The following is a 19,392-nucleotide window of genomic DNA, read 5'->3' on the forward strand; positions in this document are numbered from 1 at the left end:
TCTCCGCCGTTCCCCACCTCCCAGGGTTTCCTTCACCGCAGCCCCGAGGAAAAACTGCGCCTGTCAGCGACCCCACCGCACAAACACCACCAACCGCCCTGCACCCCACGGGAGAGAGATCGCTTTCGCGGGGGTCAGCCCTCCCTCAGGCCGGGAGCCAGCAGGTGCAGCCCACAGGCGGCTTTACCTCAGCCCGGCCAAGGGGCCCCTCGGCGCGGGGCGGGGGCGGGCCTGGCGCCCCCGGGCCGGGCGCCTCCGTCCGCATAAAAGAGGCGGGCAGGGCCGGGCGGGCCGGCGGCGGGAGGCAGCGCGCTGAGGGGAAGAGCCGGCGCGCGTGGCGGGGAGGCGGCGCGGAGGGAGGGCAGCCCGGCTGCGGGAAGCGGGGCTCCGCGCTGGGACTGGTTCCTTCGCAGCCATTTTCTGTCCAACCAAACAGCCGATTTGCGGAGGGAGCCAACCAGGGCCGCACTGGAGGTTTGTGCCTGGCTCCGGCCAATGATTGGTAACCGGTTCCACTGCAGGCTCGAATGAAATGTCCGTCTCCCTCCCCGGGCCCCGGCGCTGCCGCCGCGCCGCCGCCGCGGGGACCAGGAAGTGGGGGGCGGCAGCCCCCGGGCCCCGCCACCGGCCGCTCGCCTCTTTGTGCGACCGGAGGCGCGGGGGCCGCACGGCCGGGGGAGCGGAGCGGGCGGGCGGGGGGAGGCGGCGGCGCGGGCGGGGAGGCGGTGGCGGGGGTCTTGGCAGGGGTGGCGGGGCGTCCGCCCGCGCCGGTGTCGCCTTCTCCCCTCGGGGCCGGGCGCGAGGACGTGCTCCCCCTTCCCCCCCCCCCCACCCCCCCCGCTCCGGCTCCATTTTGTGGCCTAGGCGGGGGAGGCCGGCGGGGTGTAGGAGGCGGAGACGGGAGCGCGGCTGCCCCGCGGCCGTGTCCGCCGCGGGCCGGGCTGCGGCGGCCGGGGCGCGGGCAGGGGGGGGCGCCCGGCCGCCCCTTGAGGTCGCGGCGCGGCACTGGCGGGGCGCGGGGCCTCCCGCGGGGCCGGCCTGGTGCCCGCCGCCACCCCTCGGCAGCGATTCCCCGCCCGGTCGCGCTCGGTCTGCCCCAGGGCCCCTCTTCCCGGCGGCGGCGTGGCGGGCGGGCGGCTTTGTGGCGGCCGCGCCTCGCTGTGCGGGGGCGGAGGGGGCTCCGCGCTCTTTTGTTTTTGACCGGCCAGCGCCGCGGCCCACCGAGCGCCCTCCCCTCGCCGCGGGAGCGGGGGGCACGCCGCGCTGCTGGCCGGCCTGCACCACGCCCACGGCCGGGAGCGGGGCAGCGGGGCGAGAGTGGCCCCGGCCCGCCGGCCGCCACCGCTGCTGCTGAGGCCGAAATTCCCTCCAAGGTCTGGCGGTGTTGTGCAGGGATAGGGAGTATAGGCGAGGCCCCGGGATGTGGTGAGAGTACCCGCGTGACCGGGCCGGGCAGCCCCGGCCGGGCACGGCGCTTCGGGGAGGGGGTGACTGCAGGGGGGGCAGCGGGCGGAGTGCGGCCTCCCCCCGCAGGTTCAGCGCAGAAATCACAGCCGAGTGCCTGACAATAAAGTTGCTGAACAACTGGGGACACGTCTTGAAAATAAGGGATGGTGATGGGTGAGGGATGTATCGCACAGATGCGAGCTAGGCGCAGGGAAGACTTCGAGGCTGTTTGTGTGAGTAGGAAGGTGTGTGTGTCCCCGACCCCGTTGTCCCCGCGCAACAGCATCGCTGAAGGGCATGGCATCAGGAAGTGAGATCGATCGGCTGGCACAGCCGGGCAGCATCCACGGCTTATCCTGTAACGCTTGGCAGGTAGGAGGGAGGTGGGACTCCACTGTTCTGCCATGTCTACGCAACTGTTGTTCGTTCAGCAAGTGTTCTTGGGCATACCTGTGTGTGCCAGGTGCCACTCCATCCACAGACTGGGTACCTGGTGATTCTCAAGGAGTATTGTGTAGGCTATTCACAGGCAGTCATATGGGAAAATAATAAAAAAAGTCTTCTAGTAATGTTCCCACAGCTATTGAGGTACACTGGTTAAAGAAATATTCCTAGGTGCTGCTGCAATACTGTGGCAATAGAAAATCAGTCACCTAGCTTTACCAGTTGCTTCAAGGCTTGAGTGAAAATACCTTGTTCTGCAAAGAACTGTCACTTAAAAGCTGCCTAGTGTGCTAGGATTGGTTTTGGGAGGGCAAAATAACGGATGACAATGACCTGAATATTTATAGGCAGTGAGTGATGTAGAAATCTGGATTTTGGCCTTTGAATGAGCTATCTTATATGTAATAACCTTTGTGTATCTTGTTGATAGAGGTTACTGACAAAAAAATAATTGCACCTTTCTCAAAAGAAACTCCAATAAAACAGCAAAAAGCAAAATGGAAGTAGCTGCTTTGGACACTATTCGTAGTTTGGCTGTAATTGTCTTTCAGGAATGCAGAAATTGTGTTTATGCATATTCATTAGCATAGTGTTCCCAAATAATAAGCTTAGTGATTACTTTCTGTTTTTCTTCACTTATGTGGCCTGTGGCTTATGACAGTTCTAACATTAAGGGAGGATCCATTTGTAATTCTGAGACCTAAGATGGCTTAATCTGAATCATTATTTGAGGTCTGTGTCTTGTGCTCTGCATTGGGTGGGTGATTATATATGGTCTTGGCTGCCAGCATTACAGTTATGAAATTACATTTGAAAGAAGTCAAGAATGCTGGATATTACTCTTCAGACTAATACGTGGCAGCTACAGCAGTTCAGACTTTATTAATAGATAACCTCTTACTTGTGGTAATTACATGAAGGGAGGCAGTTACAGAAATTGAGTGAAAAAGATTGTTCAAGATACTGTGAAGATAGCACACATGAAATACTATGAAACTTTTCAAGTTAATGATCTTGTTTTGTCAACATTTAAAAAATGCTTGCAAGGCTCTTCCTTTAGTACTTTCAAATGCAGATCTCTAATGTCACTTCACCCTTACTTAAAGTTTTGCTTAGAAAGAAATTTGACTATTCAGTACTGAGTTTTGCAGTAATACTTTAGAGAAGCATGGTATTTGGAAATTGGTATTTTAGTGGCGAGGTGCTTGTAAAATGCAAAACATGACTTTATATGCATATGAAACAACATGGGTAAGTAACATTGGCAGAAGAAAAGGAAGTGTCAGCAAATCTGATAACTTTGACTGAAAATACTGGCCTGGTCTGAGCTAGTTTTGCAAAATTCTTACTTGCCTTACTGCTTGAGACTAGTAAGTTTCTCGGCACACTTGATGTGCTACTGCAATGAAGGGAAACTTAAAAATGTTATCAAACTTAAAAAAGGAGAAGGCAGGATTTATGGATTTCTACTTTCATAAACAGATGAGCTTAGTTTTTCATGAAAAACTGTGAGAAAAGCATCAAAACCTTAATATGGAAAGGTAATAATGGGGCTTTCAATCAGTGTTGCAGGAGGAAGGAGGTGCTGGTACAGTCTCTTCAGCACTGCTGTCCTCTTCCAGCTTCGCAAAAGCAACAAAACTGCCTCCATTCCTCCATTCATCTTAAGTTTTTTTTCTCTCCAGCTTCTCTCTTTTACTGCCAAAAAAGAGAAGGCGTGGAAACTCAGTTTCTCCTGCTTGCTTCATATCACTGATCCACTCCTACTTGATGTAAAAATATATGCATTGTTAGTCCACCCATACATATTGCAGCTAACCATGCTTGTGAACAGTTAGCCAGCCTGGTAAGGAGCCACCACATGCTTTAGCACAGCTGGATCCATGATACCAGGACTTATAAGATGAACAACGGTGGAAGGTGAAAATATTTGGATTTCACAAGGGAAAGAAAGGTTTCCTCCGCATGGTCCAGGGGAAGGAGCCTGGTGCAGCCTAGGAGCTCACAGGCTTCAGTGACACTGTTAGGTCCTCTCAGCATCTGTCTGTTTCTCCTAATGTAGTTTTGCTGTGGGGGAAAACTCTGAATGTGAGAGATTAGAGGAGCCTGAGATGGAGAGAGAGGGAGCGAGCAGCATCTGTTTGTGTTCTAGGCATAAACTTCACATTTTTGTGGATCTGCTGGAACAATGTCCCATGAATGTATTTACCAGTTAGTGTTTCTTGCTGCAGGAGACACTGCTTTGCTGCCGGGTGAGAATTCAATGAGAAATGAGGTTCTCCAGAAGTCACTGAAAAACAAAGTTAAAATTGTAGTTTCAATTAAAAATTCTGTATTTTTGTTTTGGAGCAGCAAGTGAAGGTGCAGAAATCTCAGATCTTCATTGTCTCTGCTGTTACATTACTACTTTAGTTTTACATCTCTTGTGACAAGGTGTGGTGTCAAAATTAATCTGCAAGGACTGATGTGGTTACTACCTACAGCTTTAGTTACCATTTCTGCCCTGCTTCTGTGGCAGGGACAGCTGTGTAGAAAGTGTATGAAGTGCCTCAGTTCATTGCATATTGTTTTTTGCTGTCCCTCCTGTAGGGCAATAATTTTTGGGAAACAGGGTGACCATGTGAATTGGAAGAGATCTTTCTTTTCCCCTTAGGGATTATAGAATCCTTTAGGTTGGAAAAGACCTTTAAGTTCGAGTCCAACTGTTAACCTAGCACTGACGAGTCCACCACTGAACCATGTCCCTAAGCAGACCAGTTTGGCAAGTCATTGCCAGGTAACTTCCCCATTCTGAAGACAAAAATCTTCTTTCTTTGATTCTATTTTTGCCTTCTATACTGATCAAAGTTTTAAACCCTTCCTCTTAGTGCTAACCGGTCTGGGCTTGCATTCTTCAGCTGTTGTTTAACTGAGCCACTGGTACTGCTCTTCTAAGAGAGCTTTTATGATTAAACAGGATGCAAGATATACTTTGAGATACTGAGGTTTTATTAATTCAGTTTCGATGTATTCTAGAAACAGTTTGAGTTGTGGGCAGCTGATGGAGCATGTTTTTTTAAGCCTCTGGAAAATTTTTCTACCACATGTCAGTGTAAACCTGTATGTTCATTCACTTCCATCTTATCACTGAATTTTCTTTGCCCTTGATACAAAATGTTTCTCTTCTGACATATTTCTCAGGTTAATTTCCCTGGATCCATTAATTTGTATATTCCTAGTAATATTCTTTTTCATTAGAAATTTTAAAAACCCCAAAACCTCCAAAAAACACCACCACCAGAAAACTTTCTGCTGCTGCTCTGTATTTGGTTGCTTTTTGCAGTGTATCACTGAGTATTTGGGTTGAGTGTTTTGTATTGTTCGGTTTCTCTCCCTTGTTAGTAAAAATCAGATGGTGGCATGGTCACTTCAGAGACACACGTTTTCACGTCTGATATGCTTAGCTTACAAGTCTTGATTCAGTCAGTATAGGTACGCATAAAGGGGCTTCAGTGTTTTCCTAGCACTGAAGGCTAAGAGGAATGTACAACATGCAATAAGTGCTTCTTGCAGATGCATGCACTAGGTGCTACAAGACCAACGTGTTGCAAGCCCTACTCCCTTGTGTGATTCAGTGGTTGCACAGGTGTAGGAGATGCTGTCCTGTATTAAAAGACATTGCCATGTCTGCATGCTGAAAACTGCCGTGCAAGTGGGATATATAACCTGTGAATAGGTACTTTTCTTTAAAGAAAGTTGTAACGGCTCCAGGGGCTAAAGCAAAATCTGTGTTTTTGCCTGTCTGAAACTTTTAGTGTTAGATCTCCCAGGATTTTGCCTGTTCATAAAGATTAGCATCTACTTTCATCTAGAGAAGCAGCTATTTCTGCGTCATGTGCCAGTGTGAGAGCTGTTGTCCCTTTGGTTTCCAGTGGCTGCAGTTACTGTAGGCAGGGTGTTGTTTCTATGCCACATTGGACGGCTGCCTTTTTAGTCACATCGGGGACACAGTTTAGTTTTGTGGGTTTGGTAGGTTTTTTGGTGTTGTTTGGTTGGGGGTGGGGGGGTGGGGTTTAAGGGGGGATTAATTAGCAACAGCATATTGAGAGCAGTGTTTTCTCATTTTCTGAGCAATGTGTTTTTTATGTATTACAGGCCTTGTGCCGAGCTGACAAACAGATATGTAGTGATTGACTTGAATTTGGAACATCTGAAATAAAAATTGTAATGTGGTTGATTATGAGATGACTAAGATAACAGTGAGCACGTTTTTCAGCAGGGTCGTGTTAGTGTCATGCATTGGGTTCAAAAAAAATACTAGATGGTGTATTAATTACTGTTTCTGTATTCAGGTGCCTAGATGTAGTTTGAATTAAATAGCAGTGTGACTGAAGTCCTTCCACCACACTTAATTGGACTGAAGCAGTGTGTAGAGATACCATTCCTTTTCTCACCATGAGGCCAGCCAAGCTGTGGGCGAGGCTCGCTGGGCAGGCTCTGTCCATGGAGGTCTTCAGGATGTGGTGGGATGAAGCCCTGAGAGCCCTGCTCCATGCTTGGAGTCGACCTGTCCTTGAGCAGGGGTTGGGCTACAGTCCTTCTGAGGCCCCTTGCAACCTGAATTATCCTGTGATCCTGGATTAGGACCTGGTTATGCTAAGCGTTACGCAGAAGGGTGTTACTCTCTCTGTAATTCCCTGTCCCAAGGTTGGCCTGGCAGCTACAAGTCTTCCTTAAAGTAATACCCACAGAAGTCATGTTAGTTGATGTTAAGCTGTCAGTGCCCGTTTTCTTTATCTGAGACAGAACTGCCTTTTTCTTTTGCAAGCCTTTTCCTGTCAATTTTGCTAATTGCTATTTTAGATTCATAATGTTGATAAGCTTCCGCTCATTCTCACTAATTGTGAGATAATACATACTGTAAGTAGATAATGGAAATGTGCACACAGAAAAAATAAAAATAAAGACAGTACCTTGAGGACGCATTAGTCTAATATGGCCAAAACTGCATACAGACGCAGCGGAGGTTTAAAAGATTCAGGCAGGAATTGTCTTTTGAAGGTGAGCTAGGTGAATAAAAAGGAGGTATTTTTTTACAGAATATTGTTGGGTCTTGGCAATAAACATTCAGATGGGGTAGCCTGCAGGATGGGTAAACAGCAACCAGTGAATTATCATGTTACTGTAGAAATTTGAGGAATATTGCAATCCTGGAGGAAGGAAGCATTTTAGAAGATCTGTTTCACGGAAGACTGAAAAAGGAGAGGGGAAGAAGCATCAAGGCATTTAAAATAGTACTGGGGCTGAGTAAACTTAATGCTTAAAGTGCGCGGAGACCCTAATTCTGAGTTAAATTCTGGCAGGGATTGGAGAGCTGAAACTTGAGAACAACACTGCCAGAAAACTAACTTAATTTTGGAGGTAGCTTCTGTGATTTACCAGACTGCAGAATGTTAATTGCTTCAAATTGCAGAAGGGAAAGAGACACAGCTCTTAATGATGGGTGATGTCACTTTTGGTCAACTTGACGTGCAGGATTGCGATATCCCTGCATTGCCATTACAGTAAGCTAGTAAGCAAACTGCAGACCCTTTGGAAAATTGAAAAGCATAATCAAATCTGCCAATAAAGAGGATGCCTTATGCATACAAAGCAAATCTATGTGAAAGTTGGCACATGGAAGAGTAATGCCTAAAACGCTACCCTTCATTTGAACAGAGCTTCTGTGTAAGAAGTGAAACTGTTCTACAGAAGCCCATCAAAAGGGATCAGAAGTGTTTAAAGAAAACCCCAGAGTGTGTATGTGTGTAATACTCTGTATGATGAAGAGGTGGAAGAGTTGTTTTGGACTTTTTTTTTTCCTCTTAGACAGCTCCTAAGGCTACATCCAGCTGTTGTAGTATTGCCTGGCATGTGAGCAGTGCTCATGTTTTTTGTGCGTCTGTGGCCAAGTGTAGCACCAGATGTTGCCCAGAGGCTGGAAAGTAAAACCCAGCCCTGTGGCCACAGGCAAAGTGCAGGTTAGAGAGAGGTTAAACGGCTCTTATTTCTGGGCATGTATAAAAATAGTACAAGATTGCTTCTCCCGCCCTCTCCCTTTTCAGGTTAATGGTTCTGGGAAGAAGTGAGGAGCGTGGTCTCACCCACAATGACCACATGACCCTTTTGGGGTAGAGGTGGTTTTCCAAAGACACCAGGGTACCCACACAGCTGGTGCAGGTCAGTGAGTGAATGAGCTGGGTTCTGCCTCCCACAGGATTCTGTGTAGCTTGTCAGTAAGGTCAGCTGCTCTCATCAGAAACAACTTGGGCAGGATGGGTAGTGCTAGTCCAGCGAAGAAACTGTGAAGTGTAGAATGAGAATGGAAGACCTGGTTTTCTAGTGAACAGGTAGATAAGCAAATGCTAACAGTGTTGTTTGATGTTAAACATAGCCGAGAAAATTCAGGGCAAAGGTGAACCTGGTGCTGTGCATCTAATGCGGTGGGAACCCCTTCTTCCTCCCTAATTTTCATGGTTTCCTCTCTCTAAAAGGAGCATTATTAAAGCACATAACTGCAAAAATAACATCTTAAATGAGAAAAAGCACGGCAACTAAATGTTTTGCAAGAGTTTTTTTAACATACTAATTTTCAAGGCACCTGCAACTGGAAAAAAGTCAAGATTGTCCAAAAGTTTTAAAAAGCTAGAGACTTGAATTCAGACTTAAGTTTGGCACTGCTAAAGTGGCCCCCTTGAAAGCGTAACTGTTGTTTGCCGTGATTTTTCTAATAGGTCTAAGCTTTCTGCTGAGCACCTGCTGATAGTGTTTAAGGCAATCAGTTATTCCTGAAAAAGTAAAAATGCAATATGGCAACAGGTTACGTGGCCTGAAGCATTTGCTGTTGCAAGAATGGACGTGAATCTGCATGTTGTGTATGATGGCAAAGTGTGGATGCAAAGGGCAGTGATGGATTGCTGTTGTGGCAAGTCCTCACATAAAAGGTGCAGACTTCTAAGGGGCGTAGGAGGCATCTTCACCTCTTCCATCTCCACAGAAGGAAGTGTAACACGTGCAGTGTCTCGGAGCAGAGGCAGCAGGCTGCTGAGCAGCCTCTGTTTGGAGCAGCACTGTGAGACCTATTTACTTGTTCACCAAGTGGATGTCTTAGCAGATGTTAAGACTTACCAGCAAAATGGCTGCTGATGATCACAGTAGCTTTGCCCTGTTTGAAGCGGGGAAGGCAGGCTTGTCCCAAACTCTTCCAGCTGAAATGTGGTCAGTGCCTCCTGGGACAAAGGTCCCTGGCCAGGGAGGGAAGTGCTGGCTCTCTTGGCTTCCCTCTTTCCCCTGGCAGTCAAATTACTTATTAAACTGTGACTGTCTAAAGCCTCAGGGAGAAGGTTTCTTGTGGGCCACCACGTCAGAACATTGTGAAAGGAGCACTGAAGGATGCCCGGAGGACCGAGGCAGCGCAGGACCAGGGAAAGCAAAAGAAAACATGACGCAGAAGGCACCTAGGAATGACTGGTGCCTCGGGGCGAATGAGGATGCATAGCTGGTCCTGAGGTCTGGCTAGGAGGAGTTTGTCAGTGGGCTTGACAAAAGCTGTTTGGGTGGAGGGTGATGAGTGAAGGATGCACCTGGTGTCATCATTGTAGGAAAAACATGCAGTGAGCTGGTGTAGGTTTTGGGGGTTGTTCAGAGAAACAGATGCCTTGGCCTGTTCTGGTCAGACTCTCACGGGAATAATGCAAGATTGCTATCAATGTGCTGCATGAAACAGATTTTTCTGTGCACAGCCTGTGCCTCCAGCTGAGTTTTTGGGGAAGCTTCACAAAACAGTTTCACTGTTTCCACTGTTAATAAGGCTCAGTAATGACAGAGAGACACTGTTCTCAAATGACAAAATATTTATGCTTTGTATAAATTGGTCTCATAGTTTTAAGTTGATAAGTGCTGCTTTTCAGCCATTGCTGCACTTAATGGTGTAACAAACATACCTGAAAGGTTTCCTTCTTCTGGTTGTAGATGGATGGTGATAGCTCCACAACAGATGCTTCTCAGTTAGGAATAGCTGGAGATTACATTGGTGGCAGTCACTATGTGATACAGCCTCATGATGGTAAGAAATGTTACAGTAAATACTATTTATTTCCTTCCTCTTTTATAGTTCTCTGCTGTCTTCTTTCAAGCCAAGAATTTGCAGTTGTTTGTATTTGTAATGCTTCACTGTATAAAGCATTTTTTCTGCGTTCTGAAGGTGGGGGTTAGATTTTTCAATGTTGACACAGTCCTTTGAGGTGGTGACGAAAAAAATTGGTGTTTAGGAAACAGTTTCTATTTTGATATGACAAGAGTGCTTGGTGTTCAACAGCCATGTACATTTCTGCACATAATGTGATAAAGATGATATCAAACAACCATAAAGGTACCTTGGTGTTGCATCTATTTTTTTGATTATTTCCACAATGTTAATACACTGTGCTTTCAAAGGTCTTCGTCCTTCAGTGTAAGATTTTAAACTGACTTAATTATTGCCTGCTGTCTATCACACACAAATTCTGTTAACTTTTCTTTATTTCATTAGACACAGAGGACAGCATGAATGACCACGAAGATACAAATGGCTCAAAAGAGAGTTTTAGAGAACAAGATATATATCTTCCAATTGCGAATGTTGCAAGGATAATGAAAAATGCCATACCCCAAACAGGAAAGGTAATACCCTTGTCTGGTAAAGAAAGTGTGTTAATGAGTTTTATTCCTTCCTCTGAGTGAACTTGAGCTGGTAGAACAACATATTTTTCCAAATGATCCTGGCTTATTGGAGAAAAATTTTATAAAAGAAAAAAAAAAAAAACCACCAAAAATCTGAGCAGGAGGTGATTGAGACCCAAGTCCATTTTTCTTAAATTTTTAAGTGTTTAGTTACTGCTGTAATTAAAGGGTTTCCAGAACAGCATTCTTCATAGAGCTTTCCTTTTCTAAGCTATGTTCTCTGAAATTGTCATAATGGGTCAGATTTGGTGACAATCCCCTATCAGTAAGAGTATTTTCTGTGCCATTCTCTCTTAAAAAACTTAATTTGCTTTTATTAAGGTGCATAAAATTTGGAATAAGTGAACCATTTTGGATTAAATAAAACTACAGTTCTCATACCAAAGAAAAAAATGGTTAGTCTTCCATTGTCCAAATCTTTATGTATCCGAATATCAAAATGACCTAAGAAGTCTGCCTTACACCATGTGGAAGATAAGGCCAGATATTTAAAGATGTATTTTATTTCTTATGTCTAAGAATAGACTCTTTAATCCATTCTGCTGAGTTGGTGATTGTATAATTGACCATTCTACCTGTTTATCTTAAACCTGTTGCTGTTTCTCTACTGTATTCCAGTACAATTCCTGCCCCAGTAACATTTCCTCCAGCTAAAGTTGGTTGGTTTTTTTCCCTTTTTTTTTTTTTTTGAGATCACTCTAAATAGAAGCAAGATGTAATTTACTTGCGTCTGCTTGTACTTTCATAGTGTTCGGGGCTTTCTGGAGATCTGGGTGTTAAATTTATATCTTTGCTGTGAAAATCTCTTCGCTAGTCCATATTGTCATAATTTTTTAGTGATCAAAATGAGATTTTTCTCAAATCTAGCATATGGGATATTGAGCTGTCTTGAAAAATCAGGGAGGTTTTTGTGAGAAACTGCAGGGGAAGCTGCTGGCTGATGAGTACTTCTGAAAATCTCACCCTATGTGTCTGAAAATATCAGAGGAACTAGTGAAGATTCTACATACGGTTACTGCTTCATTATTGCTTTTTAAATACAAATAGGTTCTTCTCACGTGAAGAATAAGAATCTTAATTATAATAATCTTTCAGTTGGCTCCTGTCAGCTTCCCAAATAATCATGAGTAATGCTTGCTGTTATTTTAAGTTAGGTAAATTAGGTTTGTCTAGCTGAAAACCATAATCAAATTTACTTATTTTTGCCAGGGGCATATGTTTCTTCATTTGAAATCTCATTTGAAAAATTTATACCAGAATATTAAAGCATTAGAGAGGCTTGCTGCTAGGCATATATTCTAGTCCCTGAATCTGGCCAGAATAGAAATACTTGTCATTGCCAAATTTGTGGTAGCGTACTGCAGTGGGGTTGGACCTGCTGGGCCTATTAAAAAGGAGGACTGAAGTGGACCATGGCGTTGTAATAAACAGGTTTAAGGAGAAGGCATATGTAAACAAAGTAAAGCAATTCTGAGAGGCATCTATATGTAAAAGCTTGTACAGAACATAGTTATGGCTTCAGGAGATCCTGGCAGTTGGCTGTACTGCTTGAAATAGTAAAACTAAATTAAAATCATGTTGCAGCGGTGTTCAGAGCTGTCACATTTTGAGTGGTTCCCTCACATACAGGTGTTGTCTAAATGGGTATATCGTCATCAGGTTTTGGGAAGTTTCCTTTATGTAGCGTACTCTTTGGGATTGTGTTGGTGGTGGTGTTTTTTAATCTTCTTGCATCTTGATTAATCATTTTATGGTACTTTTTCCTTACTAGATTGCTAAGGATGCAAAAGAATGCGTGCAGGAGTGTGTAAGCGAATTCATCAGCTTTATAACGTCAGAAGCCAGTGAGAGGTGTCACCAAGAGAAAAGAAAGACCATCAATGGAGAGGATATTCTCTTTGCCATGTCTACCTTGGGGTTTGATAGCTATGTTGAACCTTTGAAGTTATACCTCCAAAAATTCAGAGAGGTTGGTATATACTTCAGTATTTCCTCACTTAACCTGGTTGTGTTTGTCTTTAGCTCCCTGTCACTGTAATGGTATAATGGATAACTTGCACAGTATCTCACAGCTATTGTCAGGGACTAATGCAATGTTTAAAAGCATTCCAGAGGATATCAAGAGAAAAAGGAGTAAGCAAGCATTTTGATTAGACTTGCTGATTCAAAGCAGTTAAAGCTTTCAACTGAATAAATTCTCTAATATATTGCTGGTAGTAAATCACTCTGTTCTTTAAAGGTGCCTGTTAAGAATACTTAATTCGATCTTTGGATTCAATCAATAAAACTGTACTAGACCGCATCGCGTGAGGAACTAGCCCAATGCCTATTGTTTGTCTGGGCTTTAGATCTGCAAAAGAAAAAGTTTTTCTCAGGCTTCCACGTAAATCATTACTCCAACGTACCTACTTCAGTGTAGGGTTTTTTTAATAATCTAGTGGGTTTTGAGTTTTAGCCTGTCCCTCAGTTTAATTTAGATACACAGTACAAGTCAAACTTTTTGACAAAGTTGCTTCTGCTGGTGTGTGCTGATGTTTTTGTGTGTGGGGGGGGGGGGGGGTTTGTTCTGGTCTGCCCTCCCCAAACCCCTGTCTCCTCTGTTTGGAGACTGAAGAGTTATGCTTGCTTGCTTCTTTACTTTGGTGTTCTTTTACCTCAGAATACCAGATTTAACCAAACTAATCAAAGGTTATTTTTATCCAGTAACCTCTGTTCCTCATAGTCCTGAATGAAGAAGTTGTTCAGGATTAAAACAATCCTGGAAGAAAACCCTCAGTTTTTATTTTTATTTTTTTAATGTGGATCCCTCTGTTGGTATGGCCCTGTGGTTTTACTGGCATGAGTGAAGTAGGCATGTCTAAATTGGCAGTGCTGTAGATAGAGATGCTCTTCAGACTTTTTTTTCTGTAAACCGATGTTTTTAATTAATAGGGTATGACTTGCTAGTGATACTTAATTTGCTGATAGAACTTGAAGCTTCCATTTCCCAGAAGGTCATTTCCATGATAACTGAGTAACAGGTGTAGTCCAAAAGCTGAAGTATTGCTGTGTGCTTTATCTTCCCAGTTCTGTGTAGCAGTTGCACATGCCATCAAAGTGCTGTATGTGCTTTAATTAAAAATGCAAGTAGTGCCTAACTAGTTTCAGTACTTCTGGAGGAGTCTGAAGTGGGTGTACACTACTTTAATTCTGAAGTGACCATTTTTGCAGATACGTATGCTATGGGCATTGTAGCAGAGTAGTGGGATTGGGGTTTAATTGTTTTTTTTTTTAATTAGGTGTTTTGCTCACCAGTTTTAAACCTCCACGCCAGCTAGTTCTGTCTTCAGGGTACTGCATATAGAGAAATATTTCTGATTTGTTCCTTAGTATTTAGTCTACATCAAACAGTTGCAGAGAATACTTTTTATAGCCATATTATTTTCTTAGATGTTCTTATGTAATAGCACAAAGCACCAAACATCATACTTTTAAAACTGCATGCAGATGACTGGGAGCCTTGGCTTTCTGTGCTGATTCGCCTTCTGGCTGTAGTTCTTGATGTGGGAAAAGAAATTCAGTATCCTGGTTTTAAATGTCAACTCCTAGTTGTATGGTGTGTGGTTGTAAGCAAATGTTGCACATTCTTGGTAGTTCTGAGATTCTGTGATTTCTTGGAATCTTCTTAAGTGCTTCTTCTGGATTGCTGCGGATCGTCAACTTTTCTGCAGGAGGCAAGAGCCCTTCTTAGAACTACACAATGCTAGTTTGCAGAGCTTTAGTTTCTGAGGAGTATGGCTAAGATGAAAAATGCCATTCGTATGTTCTTGTACTATGCATGTTCTTAAATCCCATAGTTTTACAGGTCTTGGATTTCAAACTCCAGCTGCTGCACAGTGACTCTTCAGCAAGTTCCAAACCTTGGCTAGAGCTCCTGGGCTCTGGAAACAATCTCAAGCCAACTGTACTCTTAACACAGCTTTTCTCTCCCCTCCACTTCTTTTCTCTCTCCAGGCAATGAAAGGAGAAAAGGGAATTGGGGGAACGGTTACAACTGGAGACGGTCTAAGTGAGGAGCTCACAGAAGAAGCATTTAGTAAGTAATACTTTCTAATTTATTATATTACTATGTCTTTTCTAAGAGCAGCACTTTCTTTAGACATCAGATTTATTACTTGAGGAATACATCCTGCACTGGCCACATGTTACACCTGTGATCCATTAAGATTTTCATTTGAGATACCTGGAGGATAATCAGTGCTCCCTCCCAATCAGTAGTGTTTATAGTCAGAATGAAGTAATATAGTGATAATGATGACTAGTAATAGCTAATGTCAGCTGTTAAATGCATACTTTGGTTGCCAGTATTTTTCTGTACACTTCAACACAGATTTGTAATGAAAGGTGCAAACTTTTTTTCTCTCCCCCCACCCCCCTGTAGCTGCATATTTAAGCCACATTCATTCTACCTGCAAGACTGTTGAGGAAAAAGTAAAATAAACTCCACTTGATGACTTGAGGAGCTCGTCTTTGAGAAATGAGCCAGAGAAGAACATCATCTTTGTATAATTCTAAAACACTTAGTATTTCTTATATTCAAAAGAATACACAGATTGGCAACTAAAAGTTGTAGAGCAAGGAGCATCGTATGCATTCACTGTAGTTTTTCTTCCTTATACTGTGAATTAAAGCCTGACAGTTGTTGGGTCTGTGTTGGTTTTGTTGATGCTGGATTCCTGCATGTAGTCTTCACCTTGGCTTTTAAATGTTACGGGCTGATAATCTTGAAGCTGATACCAGAAGAATTAGGAGGCACAGCTCTAGTTGTATCTATTGACAAGATTTAGTTTTTCAAGCATCTGATAAATCTTCTGTTTAAAATCACTGGTAGACTACTGAACTAGAAAAAATTCAAAGCCTCAGGACCGAAATGACCTATTCAAGGTCTGAAACACAGTTTGCTTCCAATGTGATGACTTTGACTTTATAAAACAGTACAGACTCTTTGTGTGTCTTCTAGCCTGGAGGATGAGCTCATAAAACTGGCTGGAAATTAAGAATCTAAACCTAAATATTGCAGAGGACTTACAGAAAGCTGTATTTTTTTTATATGACTATTTCAGTTTTATAATTGAAGACTAGGCAATGCAAACAGTAAACTCGTACCCGTATTCATATGTAGTAGCTGTGTTGGTTCAGAAGTAGTAAGACTCCAGCACAATTATAGGCCCAACTTACTCATCTTGGGTATGTTGCTAAGTGGTTTCTAGATTGCAGCTGTTGGGAGTCTGATTTGTCAAGTTTCCAAGCTAGACAATATGTGGTAACTGTTCCAAAAGCTTTATTTTGTATGTATGCTGACTTGCATGTCAAACATGTAAGCTGCAGCTCAGAAGTTGAGGGAGAACATTTCTGAAACTTCTGACAGTATCTGCATCCAGTATCTTGTTTCATGTGAATTCCCCTCTTTGCCCACAAAAAGGTTCTAGCAGAGAACGTTATGCTGCAGTGACTTGCAATTTCAGAGTTTTGCTGCTTTGCTTCTAAGTAGCAGTTGTAAGGTACCTACTCTAAATGTCACAGAGCTCAATGTACGTGGTGTTGTGAAGATTTATCTTAGAGCATCACTCCTTTTATTTTCTTTCTATATCTCAGAAGTACTTTTTACTCTGTTCATTGGCCTTCTCTCTCTACGAAATTCAGAGCTCTTTTGCATACCCCAAAGGGCACACTGAAGGCACCCAGTGTGATGTCAGGCTCTGGCAATGTGCTTTTTTTTTTGGTCATTGCTTGTCTCTTCATCTCTGTTGCCTTCCACAGGGCTTCCACGTTAGAGTCCCTGCTGGATCCTGTTTTACAGAGAAGCGCAACAATTCCGTGGTGTTCCTCGTGTGTGTATGCTCAAGAGCTAACCTTATGTCTAGACAAACAAACAATTCTTGGTTTGTTTGGATATTGAATGCTGGAGATTGCTTTTTTCAGTGGTCAGGATGGCAAACTCCACTCCGTTTGCCAGTGTACAGCACTGCATGTTCTGCTTCAGATACGTACAGGGGAAGGACAAGGTGCATTCTTAGTTTATCTGATGTAAAATTAATGTGACTATTGCTTCCTAAGTGTTTCTTCCTAATGGGAATAAACTGGTTTACTTGTACCACTCGGTAAAAAGTGTGTCTACACACAGTGTAGGATGGTAGCTGTTAGGAGAGGAATGGCTCCGTAGTCCTGGAGCAGACCACAATTAAATGTTACTTAATGGTGACAGACACATCCAACAAGGCTCTGTATCCTGCAGTTCCTGTCTAACTTTCTTAAAATGCTCTTTTTCAGCTAACCAGTTGCCAGCAGGTTTAATAACTACAGATGGCCAACAGCAGAATGTTATGGTCTACACAACATCGTATCAACAGGTACTGTGTTGCATCCCCTGCTCTCCCTTCTGCTGCTAAAATTCAAATGCTAATTCAGCTGCCCTGTTCTGAAATAGGAGAATTAATTTTACTTAGTTCTTTGTGGTGGCTGTCATGACTTTCCAACACTGTAACAATTCAAGGCTGCTAGCCGCAGTGCGGTTTCAGAAAAGGTGCATTTGAATGTAAGCTTGCATTTTCTTTCTCTAGATCTCTGGTGTTCAACAAATTCAGTTCTCATGATTTGAAGAAAACTTTGTATCTGGGATCATGAAACAGAAAAGCTGTGCAACTCTGACGAAGAGGCAGTTTTAATGACTGGTGAAGAGATTTCTCTCTTTGTATATTAAATAGCTGTAATGTAGCTACCAGAAGCTTGACTAATTGAGGTGTGAGTTCTGACTCAAATCTTTTTCATGATGATTTTAAAAAAAAAGAAAAATTGGATTTTAAAGGTATTAAAGTATTTTTGTTTTGTACAAGAGTTTGTTGCTCTGTATAACTCCTGTATGCATTGTATATTGCAATTTATTACTGTCAGAGATTTGTAGACAGTTTCTTATTTTCATATTGAATCATGTTACTTTTGTAATTCAGGTAAACAGCTGGGTTAATTCATGTTTACCCTTTGAATAAAATTGTAAGGGTAAAGTTCATTTTTGAATGCAAGTTGCCTTTATTATAAAGATTGAGTTGGTCTTGGTTATGTAACTTGTCTTGCATGACAACCTCAACTAACTTTACATGTCAACATATTTATTGAAATTTTGAAAGGGACTTTTTCCTCATGAAACTAGCAGCTCAAAAGAATCGCTACAACTGTTTTTTTTTTTTTAATGTAACCTCAGAATTAAAAGTTAAATGAAAAACAACCAACGCTCTACTACATTTAGAGACTTAGAGCTTATCAGCAGTGTTGATGAAAGCACTGACTGTGTGATGCAGGTCGGGTTTGGTTTTTTTTTTTTTTTGTTCCAGTTGCATTAACTCTCTTTAGACTTTCTTTGATATATTTAAGGTAGTCTTTGTACTACTGAAATAACTCTTCTTTTTTATGTATGTTTTTTAGAATCCAAAACTTAGAAATTTGGGGGGGGGGGGGGGGGGGGCGGGATTTTATAGTCCTTGTGGTAAAAGATCTCATTTTAACTTTTTACTGAAATGTTTTAAGGTTTCTTGTGAGACTGTGGGAACTCAAATGTGTTAGCAACTTCGTGTACAGGCTGCGTGTGTGTGTGTGACTGAAACTCGAACAAGTGATACAAATCTAAAATGGAAGACAGACTTCTAGTTTGCAGTCTTTCCTGGTTTTGCAATAAATTCTACCTAGGTAGTGTAGTTCTGTATATTTAGTGAGCTGTTCTTAGTAACGTTGCTGTTTCTTTAATAATTGGGTGGGTAATTTTGTTAGATGCAATGTCTTAGCCTGTTAGGGTAGGGGTGGTGGTTTTAGTAATATATCTTATTCAGACTGAATTTTGGGACCTTTGATATTTTTACTGTTTTCAGTGGTCTGAAATGTAAAATAATAATTCTCTTTCCACATACCTGTCATTAACTTAAGCAAACCACATCTTGAATCTGGTGCCATATAACTTCTTGCTGGTTTTGTCTTTTTTTTTTTTGTTAAGAAAAAGTAAGCTATTTTCCCCCCCGATATTAAACTGTTAAACCAAGACATCCCAGAATTCTGAAATAGCCAGTTCTTTGCTGAACAAAAACTTTTATGTATGTGCAGGTTTGAACAGTGTTTCTTACAAATCAGCGTCACACTGGCAGAGCCTCTGGAGGCGATCCAGTGTATTCTGTGGCAATCTGGGAGGATGTTCTGGATTTTGTGGTAGTCTGTCATTCTTCAGCAGCTATGACTGAACAAATGGAATTTTTCATTAAATGTAAAAAAATGAATAACACAATCCCTACATGAGCCCCTTCTGTTTGTATTGCATTTATTTCAGGCCGTTATACCCTGTTCCTGATGTTCCTAGATTTGAAATGGAAAAAGCTGTGATCTCAGCTAAGGAGAAGCTAGGGGAGATTTGGCAGTTGGATGTGCAGGAAGGGAACTGAGGTCGTCTGTCACACTTACTTGAAACCAGCTATGGTTTTCAGTCTGCCATCTCTTCTGTGAGTTTAGGTTAAAGTGTTTTGAGTTTGTGGTTTACACACCATCATGTGAGTGAAGGGGAGATCCTGCTGCTTTGGTCTGTCTTTTTTTTTTTTTTTTTCTTCTCCCCCTCACCCCCTGAAGTCCAGGGACAAACCTGCAACCACCTTGCTTGTTCACTTCCTGGAGATACACATGTAGAAGTAATAGTGCAGCACTTTGATCTCGCTCTGAAACCATTCACCTAATAAAGTTTGTAGAGTCCTG

At 43.0% G+C, this 19,392-nt stretch overlaps 1 protein-coding gene across 3 annotated transcripts; it reads left to right on the plus strand.

Moving 5' to 3' along the window:
• The first annotated feature begins 316 nt into the window (after positions 1-316).
• On the plus strand, positions 317-18,643 carry NFYB (nuclear transcription factor Y subunit beta). Of its 3 annotated transcripts, none has more exons than XM_056339310.1 (7): positions 317-474; positions 9,880-9,973; positions 10,439-10,569; positions 12,401-12,598; positions 14,623-14,704; positions 16,939-17,018; positions 17,229-18,643. In XM_056339310.1, exons 2-7 carry the CDS (start codon positions 9,880-9,882, stop codon positions 17,259-17,261), a joined length of 618 nt encoding a protein of 205 aa, XP_056195285.1. In that variant the 5' UTR covers positions 317-474; the 3' UTR covers positions 17,262-18,643. The 3 variants fall into 3 exon arrangements, with proteins under 3 accessions (XP_056195285.1, XP_056195286.1, XP_056195284.1); XM_056339311.1 differs by having other exon boundaries at positions 374-502; XM_056339309.1 differs by lacking the exon at positions 317-474 and adding an exon at positions 1,531-1,818.
• Positions 18,644-19,392: the final 749 nt, after the last annotated feature.

Source organism: Falco biarmicus, chromosome 5, assembly GCF_023638135.1.
Source record: "Falco biarmicus isolate bFalBia1 chromosome 5, bFalBia1.pri, whole genome shotgun sequence".
Classification (NCBI taxonomy): Eukaryota; Metazoa; Chordata; class Aves; order Falconiformes; family Falconidae; genus Falco; species Falco biarmicus.